At 36.8% G+C, this 16442-nt stretch overlaps 1 protein-coding gene across 1 annotated transcript in view; it reads left to right on the top strand.

The window, feature by feature from the left end:
* The window catches only part of VPS13B (vacuolar protein sorting 13 homolog B), a 5424989-nt gene that overhangs the window by 5114655 nt on the left and 293892 nt on the right, over positions 1-16442 (top strand). Inside the window, exons 52-53 of the mRNA XM_044065647.1 lie at positions 12477-12754; positions 13809-13936. Of these exons, the coding sequence (XP_043921582.1) occupies positions 12477-12754; positions 13809-13936 (406 nt within the window). The remainder of the gene's footprint in view (positions 1-12476; positions 12755-13808; positions 13937-16442) is intronic.

Here is a 16442-nt window from a genome sequence, read left to right as displayed (position 1 = left end):
ATTTTGGATTTCTATTTCAAGTAGCATCCTTTCTCGAAGGTGTTTGTATTTAGTGAGGAGTAGATACAATGTAGTTTCCTGTTACTGTAAATCACCCGTAAAGGCCCATAGTTTGTAAGTTACAGACGGTCAAACCATAAGAATTTATGAAATGTTTAGTGAATAGTTTGGCAACATCCAGAACTTCCGTAAAAGTCTGATTATTGTCTCTAAAATAATACACCAATGCTTGCAAGGGTTGTATAAAGGGATAAAGTTCTTATTAAAGCCCAGTTGACCAAGGTTCAATTACTGGTTTGGGGCTTCGATGGCAGCAGAAGGGAGGATGGCTGTGCTCATCTTAGTGGAAAGAATGATGGTCCTGACTGGCTTGTGCCACTGCTCTGCTAACACAGCCTGTGCTGGAAGGCGGTATGATAGGAGCCTGTGCTAGGAGGTTGTCGGTGACTGCTCATTCTATGACTTGTAGCCCTTAATGCCCTATATGGAACATGCATGCGTGGACAGAGAGGCCTAAGTGGCCCTTGCATGGATGCAAGTGCTCACATCACCATGAGGTGAAGGATTAGGTGATTCACAACAAAAAAAATGTCTGGTTATACCCTGGGTAGGATACAATCCATATAGCCAAAAGGCTACTGCAGCAGTGTGGAATTCGACAATCTATTGCTATGGTAAGTGCAACTTACACAACTATAGTTTTAATTTGTAACAGGTGTCATTCAATCCAGCATTACAGAAATCCCTCAATTCTTGCCTTACCTTAAATTTCACTCTATTTCCTAAACATTATTCTGCATGTATTGTTCCCACAAATTCCATTTATTTTTTGTAGTTTGCTTATTTTCTTTTCTACAGATGTTGCTTCCATTTCTTTTATCTCCTTTAGATGTTGATTTCTATTTTCTAGTAATTGCTTTTTTTTGCTGGTCAATGGCATTAAACTTAGTAAATTCTTACTATGTTCTGGCAATTTTGATCTTATACCCTAGCTCAAAAGAGTCATTTCCTTAGTTAGAATCATTTGCTTCCCCAGCATTTCTGAGAAAGAACACTATGGGGATTTTTTTAAGTATGCCAACCTGTTATATTTCACAAAAATATGTTTCCAGTTTCCTCTGTCTTTCCCATGACACAACCAGCATTTGCTGCCTACCTGTGGAAAAATTCTCTGAAATCTTCTTGGGTTATAAAATATATATGCAAATACTTCCATGAAAAAAAAAATCCTGCACCTTCTGTATTTTGTTGCATACGTGGGAACCATACAGATGTCATCCAACTGTTCCTTTGTAAATTGCCTTCCAATCTCTGTTCCCAATCTTTTCTAATCTCCTCTTCTGTTGATTCTTATAGTTATGAAATGCTTTATATGCACTACTAATTATCCCTTTTTATCAGCAGCTTCTGTTAGAGACTCAATTGAAAACTCAAACAGAGCTGAGCTTTCACATAGTACTTCCCTATCCCTATCTGTTTGCCTATAGCGACAGCAGACTACAGTACAGATTTCTGCTTTGCCTCATCCCAGCATTACCACCTTTCCCTCCCTAATTATTTGTTCCCAATACATTGGTTCCTTTTCTAATGTTTTCAAATTCCAGTCCCCTCTTGACTGTTTTCTACACCCCTACTTACAGTAACCCCTTTTGAAAAAATCCCCTTTCATTAATTCTCTTGCTGCCTTATAAATAAAATATTCTGTATGTTTGTTGTTGTTTTCCTTATGGGCCTTCATCCAAAATCCTACTTTTCTCCCCTTATCTCTTCAACCCCCCTAGCCCCCATTATAATTCCTTTCTACATTGATTTATAACCTCCTGCTTGAGTTAAATCCTCCTTGTTAACCCTAGTATTCTATCAGGGAATACCATTGAATTATTTGTAAAATCCCAATTGATTCTGTACAGTGCTTTCTCTGCATCAAGACCCATGTATTATAGTGGCATTTTTTTTTACATTCTGCTTCCGTCTGGATCACCATTGTTCTATTAATGTTGTCAGATGTTTGTATCCCCTATATAAAACTACATTGATTCCTCTCATCACATTTGGCAACATGTTTGCCATTCTCTTAGCTCGTATAGATATGAATACTTTCTAGTCATGGTTTTAAAAATTTAAATTAGTCTAAAGGACTTTACTCTCTTTGAGTAGTTCAGCCACCAAATCTTTCTTCCAAGATAATGTAACCAGTCCCTTTAAAATAATAAAACCTTCTAAGTCTTTATCACCTTCTTCTCGCCTAACTTCCAGACTTCCACAGAAATACCATCTGTTCTTGGTGATGTCTGTTAGTTGATTGTACATCACCATTTTTATCTCCTCCCTTCCTATTTTAGCTATTAAATATTGAGCCTAATCTCCCTCTAACCTTGGCAGATTTAAGATATCCATAAGTATTTCCATTTATGCATTTTATTGTTTCCCCATTCCTCTGCCTTATACAAATGTTCATACAATTTCTGAAATATCTGTAATACCTCTATAAGATAATCTGGTTAACTTTCTTGTCATGGGTTCCCTACACTTAACAACAGCTATTTCTATTTTCTGCTACCTAAGTCATTGTGCTAATTGTTTTATGCTCTGGAGGTATCAAAATACTTGCTTAGCACTAACATTTCTCTAAACTCATACATACTTATTGTCCATATATTCCCTTATTTTCCCTTTATCACTCAACAATTGCTCCTCTTTTTTTGTTCTGAGAGATTCTGTTCTGCAATAATTTTAACCTTTGACATCTCTAAATAATTCCAGTTACATCTTTTCCATATCTTTCACTCTTATTTCTACCATATTTTAAATTCCATTTTCTTTTTATTCCACTCCGTAGCTGTCCCCTCTGAAGAAATGTTTATCTTCTCATAGCTCTTAATCCTGTTGAAATTTGATGCTAGATCCTGTGTTCCCTGTTGCCATCTGTCCGTGTCCTATCTGTGTTTCCCTTCTTTAAATTATTTTTAACAGGTATGTAGGAAAGCACTAGTGTCGTCTTTGGCTTCCATACCTTGTGTCTCTTAGTCTTTATTGGTACATTTTCTGAGATAGTTAGTAGATATGATTTAGTACTTTCAGTTAAATACCAATATTCATGTGAAATATAACATATAGCCATTCTAGCCCTAACCTTAAGGGATATGTAAATTTTGCTTGAGTTCCTGCTAGTACATTCATATCTTCTATTTCAAATATTCTTTTAATTTCTTCAGAAATCTACTTTTTTCTCTTCTGCGTTATCCAGATGTGTCCTCATTATTGCAACTCAGGTTCCAATCCCCAAGCATCAATAATGGTCCTGAAAGCTAATTATATTTCCCCAAATTCTCTTAAGCTCCATAATAGTAGTTTTAGGTGGAATATCAGTATATGTCAGAATAATCCTATTTCCTGCCAATAATACAAATCTACCATTATTGTCTTCTCTTCTTATTACTTTTGGAGCCTGTGTTATAATCAGTATTAGCAGTCCCCATTTTCCTTTGTCTCTGGTTCTCTGGTTAATGCCCATTCTGAAAAAAAACTTTTTCTCCCAAGTTCACATTCTTATTTCTATCCAAATGTGTCTCCTGTAAATTGCTATCTTTACCCTGTACCTCTCTCTGTTTTGCAGCTTACACCACTTAATTTTATTCAGTACTCTTTGCCAGTACCTGCAGTTATATTGCTATTACATAATAAAAATGATTAGGGAGTCATTCTAATAAAATGTTATTGCTTTCATAATATTCTGAAAGACCATTCTTTTAAATGTATGTTTCCATCTTGCATGCATACACTAAAACTTGGCAGGCTGATCATGTAAACAGTTGCTGCTTCTTATCTCTATTTGAATCTGTGTCACATTTTCCAAGACTTTTCCCTTTAATGAAATACCCAATAAATGAAAAACTAAATACATTTCAACCCCCTAACTCACAGCAGACACACAAAACTTATATATACACTTTCCAAAAATTGAAGCTGCCTCTCCATATAGGTGTAGTTATCCAAAATAGACACCTGTACCCACAGGCTTTATTTGTCCTAAAGGTAGGTTTAATCATGTTAGAAGTTCATGCTAAAGCCTCTGTTACCTCCTTTGTCTGTCTTTGTCCTATCTGTTTCCCCTCCCAAATGTGAAAAACAAATTGCATGCTCTCAGTTAACTGATTTTTTATCCCCAAAAATAAGTGCACTTGTTCCCTTTAAATGAATAAACTAAATTGTGCTTGGTTGTATTCAATACTGAAATACTAATTATGATGAGGATACAACTGTTTGCAAAATAATTGACTTTCCTCCTTCTCAAACTTCATTTATTTTTACTGAAGTTTTTGCCAGTTCTTCTTTAAATCATTAATACTTATGTGTTGCGGAATGCACTCCTCTAACAGCCTATACACATCTTGCATTCTAGAGCATTTTCTGAAAAATAAAATTTAAAAGCATAAGATAAACCTATGTAAATATTTTGTGAACAGTTAAAACTATTACAACTGTACAAATAGCATACTTCAATAAGAAATATTATTTACAGTGATAATAGTGCAGTCATAGTATTTTTATAAATACTGTAATATTTTATAATGCGCACCAAACCGAAAATTATATGTTTTCGAAACGTTCACTAACAAATTTTCATATCATGAAAACTATACAAATTAGGCATATATTGTTAGAACGTTTTATTAACTTGACATAAGCTTTCTTGTGACAACAAGAAATTCCTCGATAAATGCATGTTTATTTAAGTATTTACAGAAATATGAAAACATTTAATTTTATAATTCGCCATACAAATAATACTGGATATCTCCTAAGATGTACATCTTCCAGTGCAAATATTAAATACGGTTTTCTTCAGCAACATCTAAGGTTTCACCTAATGTCATTCATAAGTTTATAAGCCACTTGGTTTTGAAGTATTAAGTGCATATGGGAATATTGCTAACTTTCATAATTTCTAACAAACAACTAGCAATATTTCCACAACAGTATGATTTAAACCAGCATTTTATGTGAATTATCCTATCTCCCACATTGGTGTTTCACACCATATACCTAAATGAAATGTAGAGGTCTCTGAGTTATGAATGTATGAACATAAATATGAAAATGTGAATAACAAGTGGCAAACAACAATTAATTTCTCCACTGCAGGATATCCTAAAGTAACAATCTTAGTGTCATTTTGTTAATAACCCCTTGTCCTTTCTAATACTGCCTATTACTAGCTGGTAAGTCACTTAGTTAAAGAAACCAGACTCAAAAAAGGTTCTGGACACCATAAGCAGGAATGGGTATGAACTGGAAGTATACAAAACAAAGTTTTAGGTGTGAGTGAGTATAGTAATAATTATTTTTTATTGTACAAAAAATGCCTCACAGTACATTGTTTATATGTTTACATTGTCTGATTAATTGCCTGCATATGTAGACTCACTGTCTCCAACTGGAGGCATTTGCTGATGAAAAACAGCTAATAGCTTTACAAATGCAATAAACAGTTCTCTCCAGATGATACAAAACTAGACTAAGAAAATTAATCTATAATTCCACCTATATAAAAGCAAGGAAAGGTACTTTTTTAATACACATGTATGATCAATCCATTTTTAAATATCCAACAGCAGCCCGAGCTCACAACATTATATTGCTTATGTCCAGCCTTTATCTTGTTGCAGTATCAACCCTAGATACAATACTAAACAGCAGATAAAACTCCCCCTCACCTCGCTTTATAATAACTCTGCATGCTTTACAGAATTACTTTACAATGTAATGTGCAGTTTACTTCAATAAGTTATACTCATATTACTAAGAACAAAAACATGTTTTGTTACTTACAGTTGCATCTTCAGTTTCTTCATTGTCTTTCTAAACATTAATGACAAAGTGGGGATTATGCTAAAGAATACACCCACAAATTTAACAGCCAACAAACTTTTACTAGTTCTTACTCAAGTTGTTCTCATAACCAAACAAAAAATTGACCTGCAAGCTTCACTGAGCCAATGAACCAAACAGGGTACAGGTATTCAAAAAAGCAATTTATTGCAGTCAAGTTGTTCTCATGACTAAACTACAGCCAGCTGAGATGCCAGTTTAGCATTCTTCCATTTATTTTATCATTTCACATTATCTTGACCATCCAACACCTATCTCTGGTTCACGTTCAAGGTAATCCTGATTTTTCTATTTAGCTCCTGGAATTTTTTTCTGCTACTCAGTAACTTTCCTTTGGAACAACAGAAAATGTTTAATTGGCAAATGTATTATTTATTTAATTAATTTATTTTTCTTTAGCAAGAAACTCTAACTGGGATAAAACCCCTTTTCAGTGGCAGCCTAGAAGAGAAGCTCCGCTAGTTTTGACATGTACATAAAATACAGTTACATGATATCAGGAGGAATACAAAATATAAGTAAGTGTACATACATGAAAGAAACAACTTTACAATAGCTTACAAAGCATCATGTATATAACTTGCATATGTATATACAGTGTTGAAGTAGACACAGCCATGTGTATAGCAGAGAGACATAAGATTGCAAAAGATAATGTATTATTACCTGCAGAGTCTAGCAATTACAGTAATGAAAAGAAGAGGCAGCTTAACTATGGAAATATTAGAAAAGGGAGAAGGTAGTTGATAATGAAATATAGTATGATCTGTTATTAGTAGAGCAGCTCTGAAAGTATTGTTACATTTAAGACTGAAAAATAAAGTAATAATATAAGAATGGTTCAGGACTCTTAGACTGTTATAAGGGCTATTAGTTTTTGAAAGAAAGACTGATGACACTGTGACGGGGGGCAGTGAGATATTGGTTGATCTAATTAGAGAGAAGAAGAGAATGAGTCTTGTCATTTAGAGTCTGTGATTGATAGGTTCATAAGTTCATACTGGGCTAGCTGCCCTTGAGGGTCATTTTAAGCCTAGCCAGTTTCTCTTCATAAGTTCATACTGGGCTAACTGCCCTTGAGGGTCATTTTAAGCCTAGCCAGTTTCTCTTCATAAGTTCATACTGGGCCAGCTGCCCTTGAGGGTCATTTTAAGCCTAGCCAGTTTCTCTTTTTGTGCTCAAATTAAATTATCCCATTTGGTTAGAGATTGGCCGTACACATCCCATGGTCAATAATTATATATTACCTCAATGAAAATATATGGGATCATACCACAGGTAATTTGAGGGGACAATGCATGGGATAAAGCATTTAGGAGCTGCCTCTGTCAGTTAGCAGTACAGGGGCAGTTATGGGGTACATTTTCTGTTTCCCATTCATAGATTGAAGTTGTACTTGAATAAGGACAAGGGTGAACTTTGTTTTATATGGATAGGGAGTCTGTTCCAGAGCAGCAGTATCCTCTGCAAAATGTATTTGTCCTTCCAAACCATTCTGTTATAACCATTCTGATGTAATTTGTGTAAAAAAGTTACTCCTTTATAACCATTCTGATATAATTTGTGTAAAAAAGTTACTCCTTGTGGTTTAGTGAGTATTTTTCTAGCCCAATGGAGAAAAAGGGGGAAGTGGAAAAGACAAGTATTTGGAGAAAAGGCAACAGATGAGGCCAGAAAATGTATTCTAGCCAGGAGCTAAGCAGTAGCAGAGCCAGTTTTTGCATAGATATTATTAAGTTGTCTCTGTGGGTTTTGTTATTGCCAGAAGAATGAGTAGTGGAGTCCCCTACAGTTTGCTGGCTCACTCTTTGCTGGGTAAACTTTTTTTTTATTTCTTTCATTGCCTGTTTTGTATCCAAAAATGTCTTTGATCATCCCTCCAAAAATATTCTAATGACAGTTGGATATAGGTTCATAGGTAGGTACTAGGCTTTTGGCCCTAGGGCCTATATAAGCCTAGCCAAAAAGGTACCCAAGAAAATTATTTTCCTGTGCCCTTGTCGAGCAGAGCCACAGAGGTGATCCCTGGGGTGAATTTCCTATTTCCCATCCAATCATCAAGATTTTTCTTGAAGAGTGCTAATAAGGAGCTTTGTTTGATATCGATAGTTTGTTCCAGAGTATGGGAAGTCTCTGGGACAGGAATCTATCCCTCCAGCATGTTCTGTTTATTGTGGTGACAAGGTTTAGGTCCCTAGAGTGAGTAGTTCAGAGGGATTGGGATTTCTTTAAGTGGAGCATATCCAACAGCTCTGGGTCTGACATAGCTTTGTATGTTAAGCAGAGATCGCCTCTGAGTAGGCGATATGCAACGGAGTAAAGCTGGAGTTTTTTGAAACGGTCTGCCTAGGGCATCTGTTTAAGGCAGGTAATCCTCTTTGTGAGGTATTTCTGCGGCCTTTCCAGTTGTTGTAAATGTCTTGTGAGGTACATACCAAAAGGGGCATTGTACTCTATAATGGGTCTAATAAGTGAAGAGTAGAGGGGAACAATGACCTCTTTTTTCCTGGATGAGAAACCTTTTGTGATGACGTGTGCCATGTAGGAGGATTTCCTGACTACTATGGCGATGTGATTATCAAAGGAGAGACTACTGTCCACCTTGTATCCCAAGGTCTCTTATCACACTTTCAGTGTTAAGTAGACTACCACCTTTGTGGTAGCTCATTGGTACAGAGTTTTTACCAAAGGGGATAACAGTGCACTTTTTGGCATTGAGCTTGAGGCCATGGCTTTGACACCAGGCATCTGTCTCAGTGAAGCCCTTTTGTAGGATATCCACATCATTAGGAGTTTCAATTATGGCTCCTAGTTTGCAGACTTCATTAGCCAAAGACCTTCTGTGTTAGCCTGTACTTCAGAAAAGTAGATACCCAACAAGAGAGGACCAAGGACTAAACCCTGTGGTACTCCACTTGTCACTGATCTGAAGTGTGGGTTCTGTCAGTGAGCCAGTTGACAACCTATCTTGTGACACAGGGATTTATACCTACTTTAGTGAGTTTATCTATACTTCCAAAGTGGGTGATGGTGACACAAGCCTTGGTGAGATCTAGATAGGCTGTGTGAACCACCTTACCTTCATCTACGGCTTTGGTGACTGCTTCAAGGAAGTCTATCAGGTTTAGGAGACATGATCTGCATTTTGCAAACCCGAACAGGGTGGGGTCCAAAGTTTGTAGATTACCAATGTCTTTGTTTGTAAGTTCCATGATGATACGTTCCATGGCCTTGCAGACCAGGCTCATTAGGCTAATGGGGTGGTAGTTCCCGGGTCCATGGTGGCTCCCTCTTTATGGAGTGGGATAACCATCGCTGTGCGCAATACAGTGGGCACAAAGCCTGAGGTGAGGCTATGATTGAACATGGCGTTTAGGTGGGGTGCTATTTCATTCTGTAGTTTGTGTAAACGCAGCCTGGGATGTTGTCATGTCCCATGGATGCTGTGTTCTTTGCTTTGGAGAGTGTGTTTTTTACCTCTGCAGCCGTGATTACAGGAACTTTGCATTCTTCCGGTATAGAGATGGGCCCTTTGGGGGTGAGCAATTTAAATCACACATCTGCCTCTTGACATCCCCAGATTGCGGGAATAAACTTGCTTGTCTTCTGTGTAGTGTACAGTGAATACTCATTTTTCTACAAACATGCTGAGGTCCCCAGTTTTTAATACCTTTCCCTTCTGAAACAGTTTAGTCAGGAACAGCTATTTCTGCTGGTATCACTACATCCTTACTGTTATAGGTCTTGGCTGCTTTCACATGGCCAGATTTGGAGCATGCATACAGTGTGATCTTTCAGCTAACAGAACCTGTTGCAGAATACTAGTCCATTTGCTTATTTGTACTTTCATAAAATGAATGCAGTTTGCTCCATCCAGTTTGTGTGACACAGCAGAATATTTCAGTTTTTTGTCTGCTGATCAGTCTTCTAACTTGACAATTTCTTAAGAGAGCTCTTTTTGAGAAGCTTCAGATTCAGCCAATCTTTACTTCATTTCAGCCTTTGACTTCTGCAGTTTTATCAGCTCATCTGAATAGCTGCTTAAAGCTATTTCTATTCTTTATAGCGATTTTTCATTTGACTTTATATAGGCCTCCTATATCTCACATATTTTAAAGACATCTGAATACATTTAATGTATTTTTCCTGTATATTACTGGAAGCCATCTCATGTAGCAAAGTCGAAACTTCTTTTTACTGAACGACTGTAAGACACTTCCACACCAACATTTTTTCTTCTCCTATCCTAGCTGATTTTCTCTGGGTCTATAATATATTTTCGAAAGTTTCATACATCGAACACCATATGGTCGACACCATATGAGCGATGTTTGAAATTTCGAAAATATAATAATTATTGTGCAGGTTTAGTGTAGTTATTTAGTAAATTATTTTCCATAATCAGATCTGAATTGAAGTGGAAGTCGGTAAATCTACAAGGAACAAGGCTAAATCTGAGGACCAGAATCACAGTGCTATGGGCAAATCATAGCAGGTGAGTAATAAATTAAGAAGATGGTTCAAGTCAGTTTAATTCGCAGTGAGTATTGGACATAAATAAACAGCCATTCTGAGGAAGTACAGCATTCAGAAAGTGGTGGATTTGCAAAATTCTTTGGACAGACCAAAGATGTTTACCCAGTAGCATATAATGTTTTAGGCTGTTTACTCCATGTTCAAGTTAGTAGACATATAATGAGAGAGAAATTTAGTGGTTGTGCCATGTTTCTTAAGTGCCATCACAGATACTTTCTTTGTATATCATTGCACTGTACACTGAAGGCTGATGGTACTGATTTAATTAAGTAATTTATTTTATAGATAATTATTTATTTTGGTCATATGTCCAGTGTTGCTTTTATAGTAGGGGCCATTGAAGTATGAAGAGGAAAAACTTGTGGTTCCTTTGCCAAGTGATCTGCCACTGCAATTATATGTGATATTGAGAGTGTTTAATATAGCAATAACCCATGCCTGGGCGTGGGTAATGCTGGATTTACCCACGGTTGGTGTGGTTTGGTCACAAGGGCGAAGCCCGAGTGGCCAAACAAAGACAACCGTGGGTAAATCCAGCATTACCCACACCCAGAAGTCGGTTATTACTGTTATACAATGACATTATTTAAGAAAAAAAAAATTACTTTTTTTAAATAATGGCATTGTATAATGCCTCCTTGCTGCCCTTCCGCAGCTGTCTGTTATTCTGCGGCTATTCTGATGTACTGCGTATGCTTATGCAGTACATCAGAGCTGTGAGTGGAAGCCACGGAGAAAGCAAGATCTCCGTTGCTTTTTACAAAGTATCTCGCTATGTTAAAGGAGTTTAACATAGCGAGACAGCTTTAAGAAAAGCAACAGAGAAAGGAAGATCTTGGTTACTTTTTTTAAAGCTGTCTCGCTGTTAATTTATTTTAAGGGACACAGCTTTAAAAAAAGCACCGGAGAAAGGAAGATCTTGGTTACTTTTTTTAAAGCTGTCTCGCTATGTTAAACTCCTTTAACATAGCGAGACAGTGTCTAAAAAGCAACGGAGGTCTTGCGTTCTCCGTTGCTGTAAAAAAAGACTTATACTAATGGAAAAAGTCTGGGAGACCAGACCATTTTCCATTAGTATAAGTCTGATTTACAACGTGCACGCAGACCAATCAGCATGCACATTTTGGAATATTAATGGGGTGTCATTGTATAATGTAGCATAATTCTCTTAACAGTACACAAACATGCATTATGGGCCAGATGCTGCTTACTTCCCATCAAGCATAACTGCACTACTTTGTCCCATACAAGCTTTGTGGCAGGATGCAAGCTCTTTTAATGTGTCAAAGCCATACTTACTCAGGTTTGGATTTAGATCAGAATGGAAATCATTGTGAACCTTCATAGGTTCTAACTTTATTAGCACTTTGTGTTTGCAAGCAGACCTCTCAGCTATCTCTAGGGACACCTGTGATGTGTCTCTAAGTTTTCTTCCATTCCTGCTGAAATTGTCCCTAATTTGGGGCCTTTTATTTAGTTATTTTTTACTTTGTTCCAAATTTGTTGGCAAAAGTTGAGAGCTCTGTTTACAGGATGTCAGTGGAATGTGGTAAAATAACAGAAGCAGAGTATTTCAGGTGTGATGTTAATATAATCATTGTACATTTAGCTGCTGGAAAAATAGCCTTCAATATGGTAGCATGGCACAGTGTCATGTACATGTTTGGGTAATTCTGAGGCCAACTAGGTATTGTCAGGAAAAAAAGCACAAGTGAAGCAGTGCATTATCTAAAACATAAAACAAAACACATTTGGCAAAATTATGTAAAACCTTTGTATATTTCAACTACACAATTTTGCTGATAGTTGTAAAGCCTTTTTACCTTAATAAACACATACTATTTGAAGTCAGGTCAGGAAAAATATGAAGTTTCATTAGGACTATATACTTTTATTTCTTATTTTCCATTTAGTGTCAACAGCTACTTTACTTAATATTTTCAGAGTGTAGCATCAGCAGAACAGGAACAAGTTAATGAAAAGATATTCTGTTAGTAAATTTTGTTTGAGACATTTGGTAACCCATCTGTGTGTTTGTGTTTTCCCAGTATACATGCACGCCAGATAGTACTGTGTTTAGCATAAGCCCAGCTGTGGGAAAGGCTAAGCCAAGTTCTGTTCCTTGTTGGGACCTTCTGTTCAACACCACTCAGTCGGCTGAAGATGTTTCGCTTCCACACAAGTACATGCTGCTGAGTCTTGCTCCAGGCGTGGATGCTGCCAATTCCCAGTACTGGACCTTGCCAGTTATGATTAGACAAGATTTTCCAAGACAGACTGTGGCCGTACCCATTGGGGACTTAAATGAAAATGGATTTTGTACCAGGTGAACTGAACATGCTTTTCTATCAGTCTGCTACTATTGTGAGACATATTTAAAGCTGCCATTTGGCTAGCGTATGTGGAATCATGTGTTAGCTTAATTAAAAAAAGCAATTGTTTTTTTCCATGTTTCAGACATGTTGTAATGCATTCTCATGTGTTGCACTTATGTACAACATGTAGCCTTTATGTTCAGACAGTCCTTTAGGCAGCAACTTTGAAGAACATATTTTCATTTAAACTTTGAAAGAACTGCTGACACCTTTAGAGAAAACTTTCATGGTTCAGATTGCATTGTGTGTGCGTGTTTTTTTTCTTATGCATTTTTTCTAATGCTTTATTTTCTGTACATTTTCATTTGAATATATAACATTTTCCCAGTATTATTATGTACATCTGCCTCTTTATCTCACTGCATATCTGAAGTCAGAATGTTTTGTTGTCTGGTAACTGCACTGGGTGCAGTCAAAAGATGCACACTTTTTAATGTATATTATTGCAGTAGTAAATAATTGTAATGGTAGATATATTTTTAATGCACAAGTTGTTTATTTTTGTTTTTATTTTATTTCATTGTTAACCATTAAATAAACAAATCTACTACATACCCTTTTCAGTCATATCCTGACCAAAAGAGCAAAGATAAATGCAACATTTATGAAAGGTTTACAGAAATAGTCAGTTCAACGAATGCGTTTTAGTTGGTGAGAGAAGGTCAGGATTGAGCCTTTAACCTTGAAACCCGTAAATAACTCTGTGCCTAAATAATTTTATTTATTTGCAAAGTTGTACAAAATGTATCGCTTGCTGTATAAGAACACAACTGCAATTTGTGTTTCTTTTCTATTTGACATCATTCTGAACCAGTCAGCTGATGCAGTCTCTGCAAAACTCTGTGTTAATTTTTAGTGACAAGGAGGTCCTGGTATTAAAACTAAAATAAGACTGACAGATGCAGGAAGAAGGAGAAGAATGACAAAAAGTTTGTATTGTTCAAGAAATTAAATCAGACATAACACAGAAGGAATATGGTTATCCTTTTTCTTGTTTGTTTTTAGAGCTGTGGTACTGACCTATCAGGAGCACCTCGGTGTGACATATTTAACCTTGTCAGAAGACACAAGTCCACGTATCATTATCCACAACAGATGTCCTGTCACACTGCTTATGAAAGAAAATCTTAAAGGTACATTTTTCTCTAAAATTCTTGTGGTATGCTATCAGAATGTTGCTCATTAAAGCACCGCAACATGGAATTTGTCATGTAGCAGGAAGGCACTTGCCTGTGACCTTTGTAGATCTCCTCATTTAAACAGTCATTACCAAGTTTGCACTTTTTCAAAATGCATACATACACAGCTTCTCAGTTTATCTCCTCCAAGAAAACCTTCTTACTCCCACTCAACATGGTTTTCGGCCATACCATAGCACAGCCACTGCCCTTCTATCCTTCACTCACTCAGTTGCTGAAGCCTGTGACAATAACCAACTCATATCCTGTCTCTTCCTTGACCTCTCCAAAGATTTGACACTGTATTTCACCCCTTACTCCTATCTAAACTAGCTAATCTCAATCTGTCTGATGCCTCTTTAGCCTGGTTCTCTAGCTACCTCTCTTGTAGGCAACAATCTGTCAGATGGCTCTCTTCCTGCTCACCCTCCATTCCAGCTCCATGCAGTGTTCCCCAAGGTTCCATCTTAGATCCTCTCCTGTTTAACATCTTCACTAATGAACTTCACACAGCCTGCAAACAAATCTTCCTTAATTCAACATGCAGATGATTCGACTCTCATCTCTTTCTCCAGTAATATCTCTGAACTCCATACTCTTACCCAAAACACTGTTTTAAGCATTGAAAAGGTGCTGTCCAACAATCTACTCATCCTAAACTCCCCAAAAAAACAAACTTTTGCATTTTCTCCCTCATTCAGTCTCTCATCATAAATCCACCTTTGCTATCACATCTTCCAACAACACCATCATTCAGCCTGTACCCCACGCAAAGCTCTTTGGTGCCATTATTGACAATTAACTTAAATTTAACTTACATATACTTCAATGCATAAAAAAAACCTCACCAGAAACTTGGCTTGCTCTATCGTAACAAAAAATTTCTAACTTCAAATGCTATACTCTCCCTGGCTCATGCTCTTCTCCTCCCCTCCCTTCTCTATGCTTCCCCTGTCCTAACTAATATTCAGTCCACAGCCCTGTCTAAACTCCAAAAAACATACCACAAAATAACTAGATTTATCACCAACTCTCCTTATAACTCCCATCACTGCATTGCACTCAACACTCTCTAATGGCTGAAACTCCCCCAACAACTCCTCCTATCGCAATTTAAAATAATATACTCCATATTATATAAACCTTCATTCTGCCCAGGTCTCTTCCCCCCTGGTATCCACCTATACCCCCTCTTGGACCCTCTGAACCTCTAACCAGCAACTCCTTGATATTTATCAAGCAAAGAATAATATAGGCAAATTACTATATAAATACACTGTGGCCCAAGCGTGGAATAAACTCACAGCACACTTGCGCTCTAATACCCAACCATTACTCTTTAAAAAAGAACTCAAACTTACCTACTTAACACCAAGACCTGCCCCTGTCATGACCCCACCTAATTCCAGTACACTCCACTCTCACAACATCCAGCAAGTGTCAGCATGTATATAAACTAGTCTCTCCCTATCACTAACTATCCTTCTTGGGGCTTATCTTGGTCCATCAGAACTCTCAATATGGTTAACCCTACTTGGTGTATTTTGTATATATTGTACATAGATATTTGGTTGTTTTGATGAGTATGTAACTTACAATATTTTTTTTGATGTTCTGTAGTTTTAATTGTACTATCCTGGAGTGTGAAATTTTATTTGCTGTAAACTGTAACTGGAGCTTATCTCCTTGGGTAACCACTGAAAATGGGCTCCTGGCCCAGTTGGACTAACCCAGTTAACAAATGTCAATAAATAAATAAATATTTTTTTCGTTATCTAAAGCAACAGTGTTATTTATCACTGCAGTGGCATTTTGCATATAAAACATGGTGGGGGCATAACATTTACAGCTGTTTTATGTACACCTCTGACTATTTTTTGGCAAGTGAGTAACCACTGAAATTTAGGGTTGATTAAAAATGCAAAATTAGTTCAAATAAAAGAAATATAACCTTGGATTCCTTTGGAAATAAATATCACTCCTCTTAACTAAATGCATCAGTAGCCAAAATGTAATCATGTATGTGCCCAGTCCCTCTTTGTGTGTGTATGCGTATGTTTGTATGTATATTGAAACTGCTTGGCTGCTAGCAGTTTATTAAATGCACCAAGATTTACTTAATACTGTTAGACACCCCCCCCCCCCCAAGACTAACCACAGTGCAATGTTTAATAGCTGAGAACCTTTAGGTAATGCATTCCCTTAGTTAGTAGCAGAAAGTATTTTTGGTGTTTGGTTATACCATCACTTAACCATTCAACTACACTTATAACAAATTGTTAGTAAGACTTAATACAACTTCAAGCCATGTTTTTATTTATCTACTTTTTACAAGGGTATGGACTGATCACAGCTGATCAATGTCAGACACAGCCCAGTTGAAGACATGCATTAGAATTACAAATATTCTTCAGGCTTTTGTGCAGCTTATCAAAAATTTAGATGTACATTACCAAAGGGA

This window comes from Protopterus annectens, chromosome 3.part0 (assembly GCF_019279795.1).
Source record: "Protopterus annectens isolate FY-2018-M chromosome 3.part0, PAN1.0, whole genome shotgun sequence".
Classification (NCBI taxonomy): Eukaryota; Metazoa; Chordata; order Ceratodontiformes; family Protopteridae; genus Protopterus; species Protopterus annectens.
This window is presented reverse-complemented; position numbering and strand designations above follow the sequence as displayed.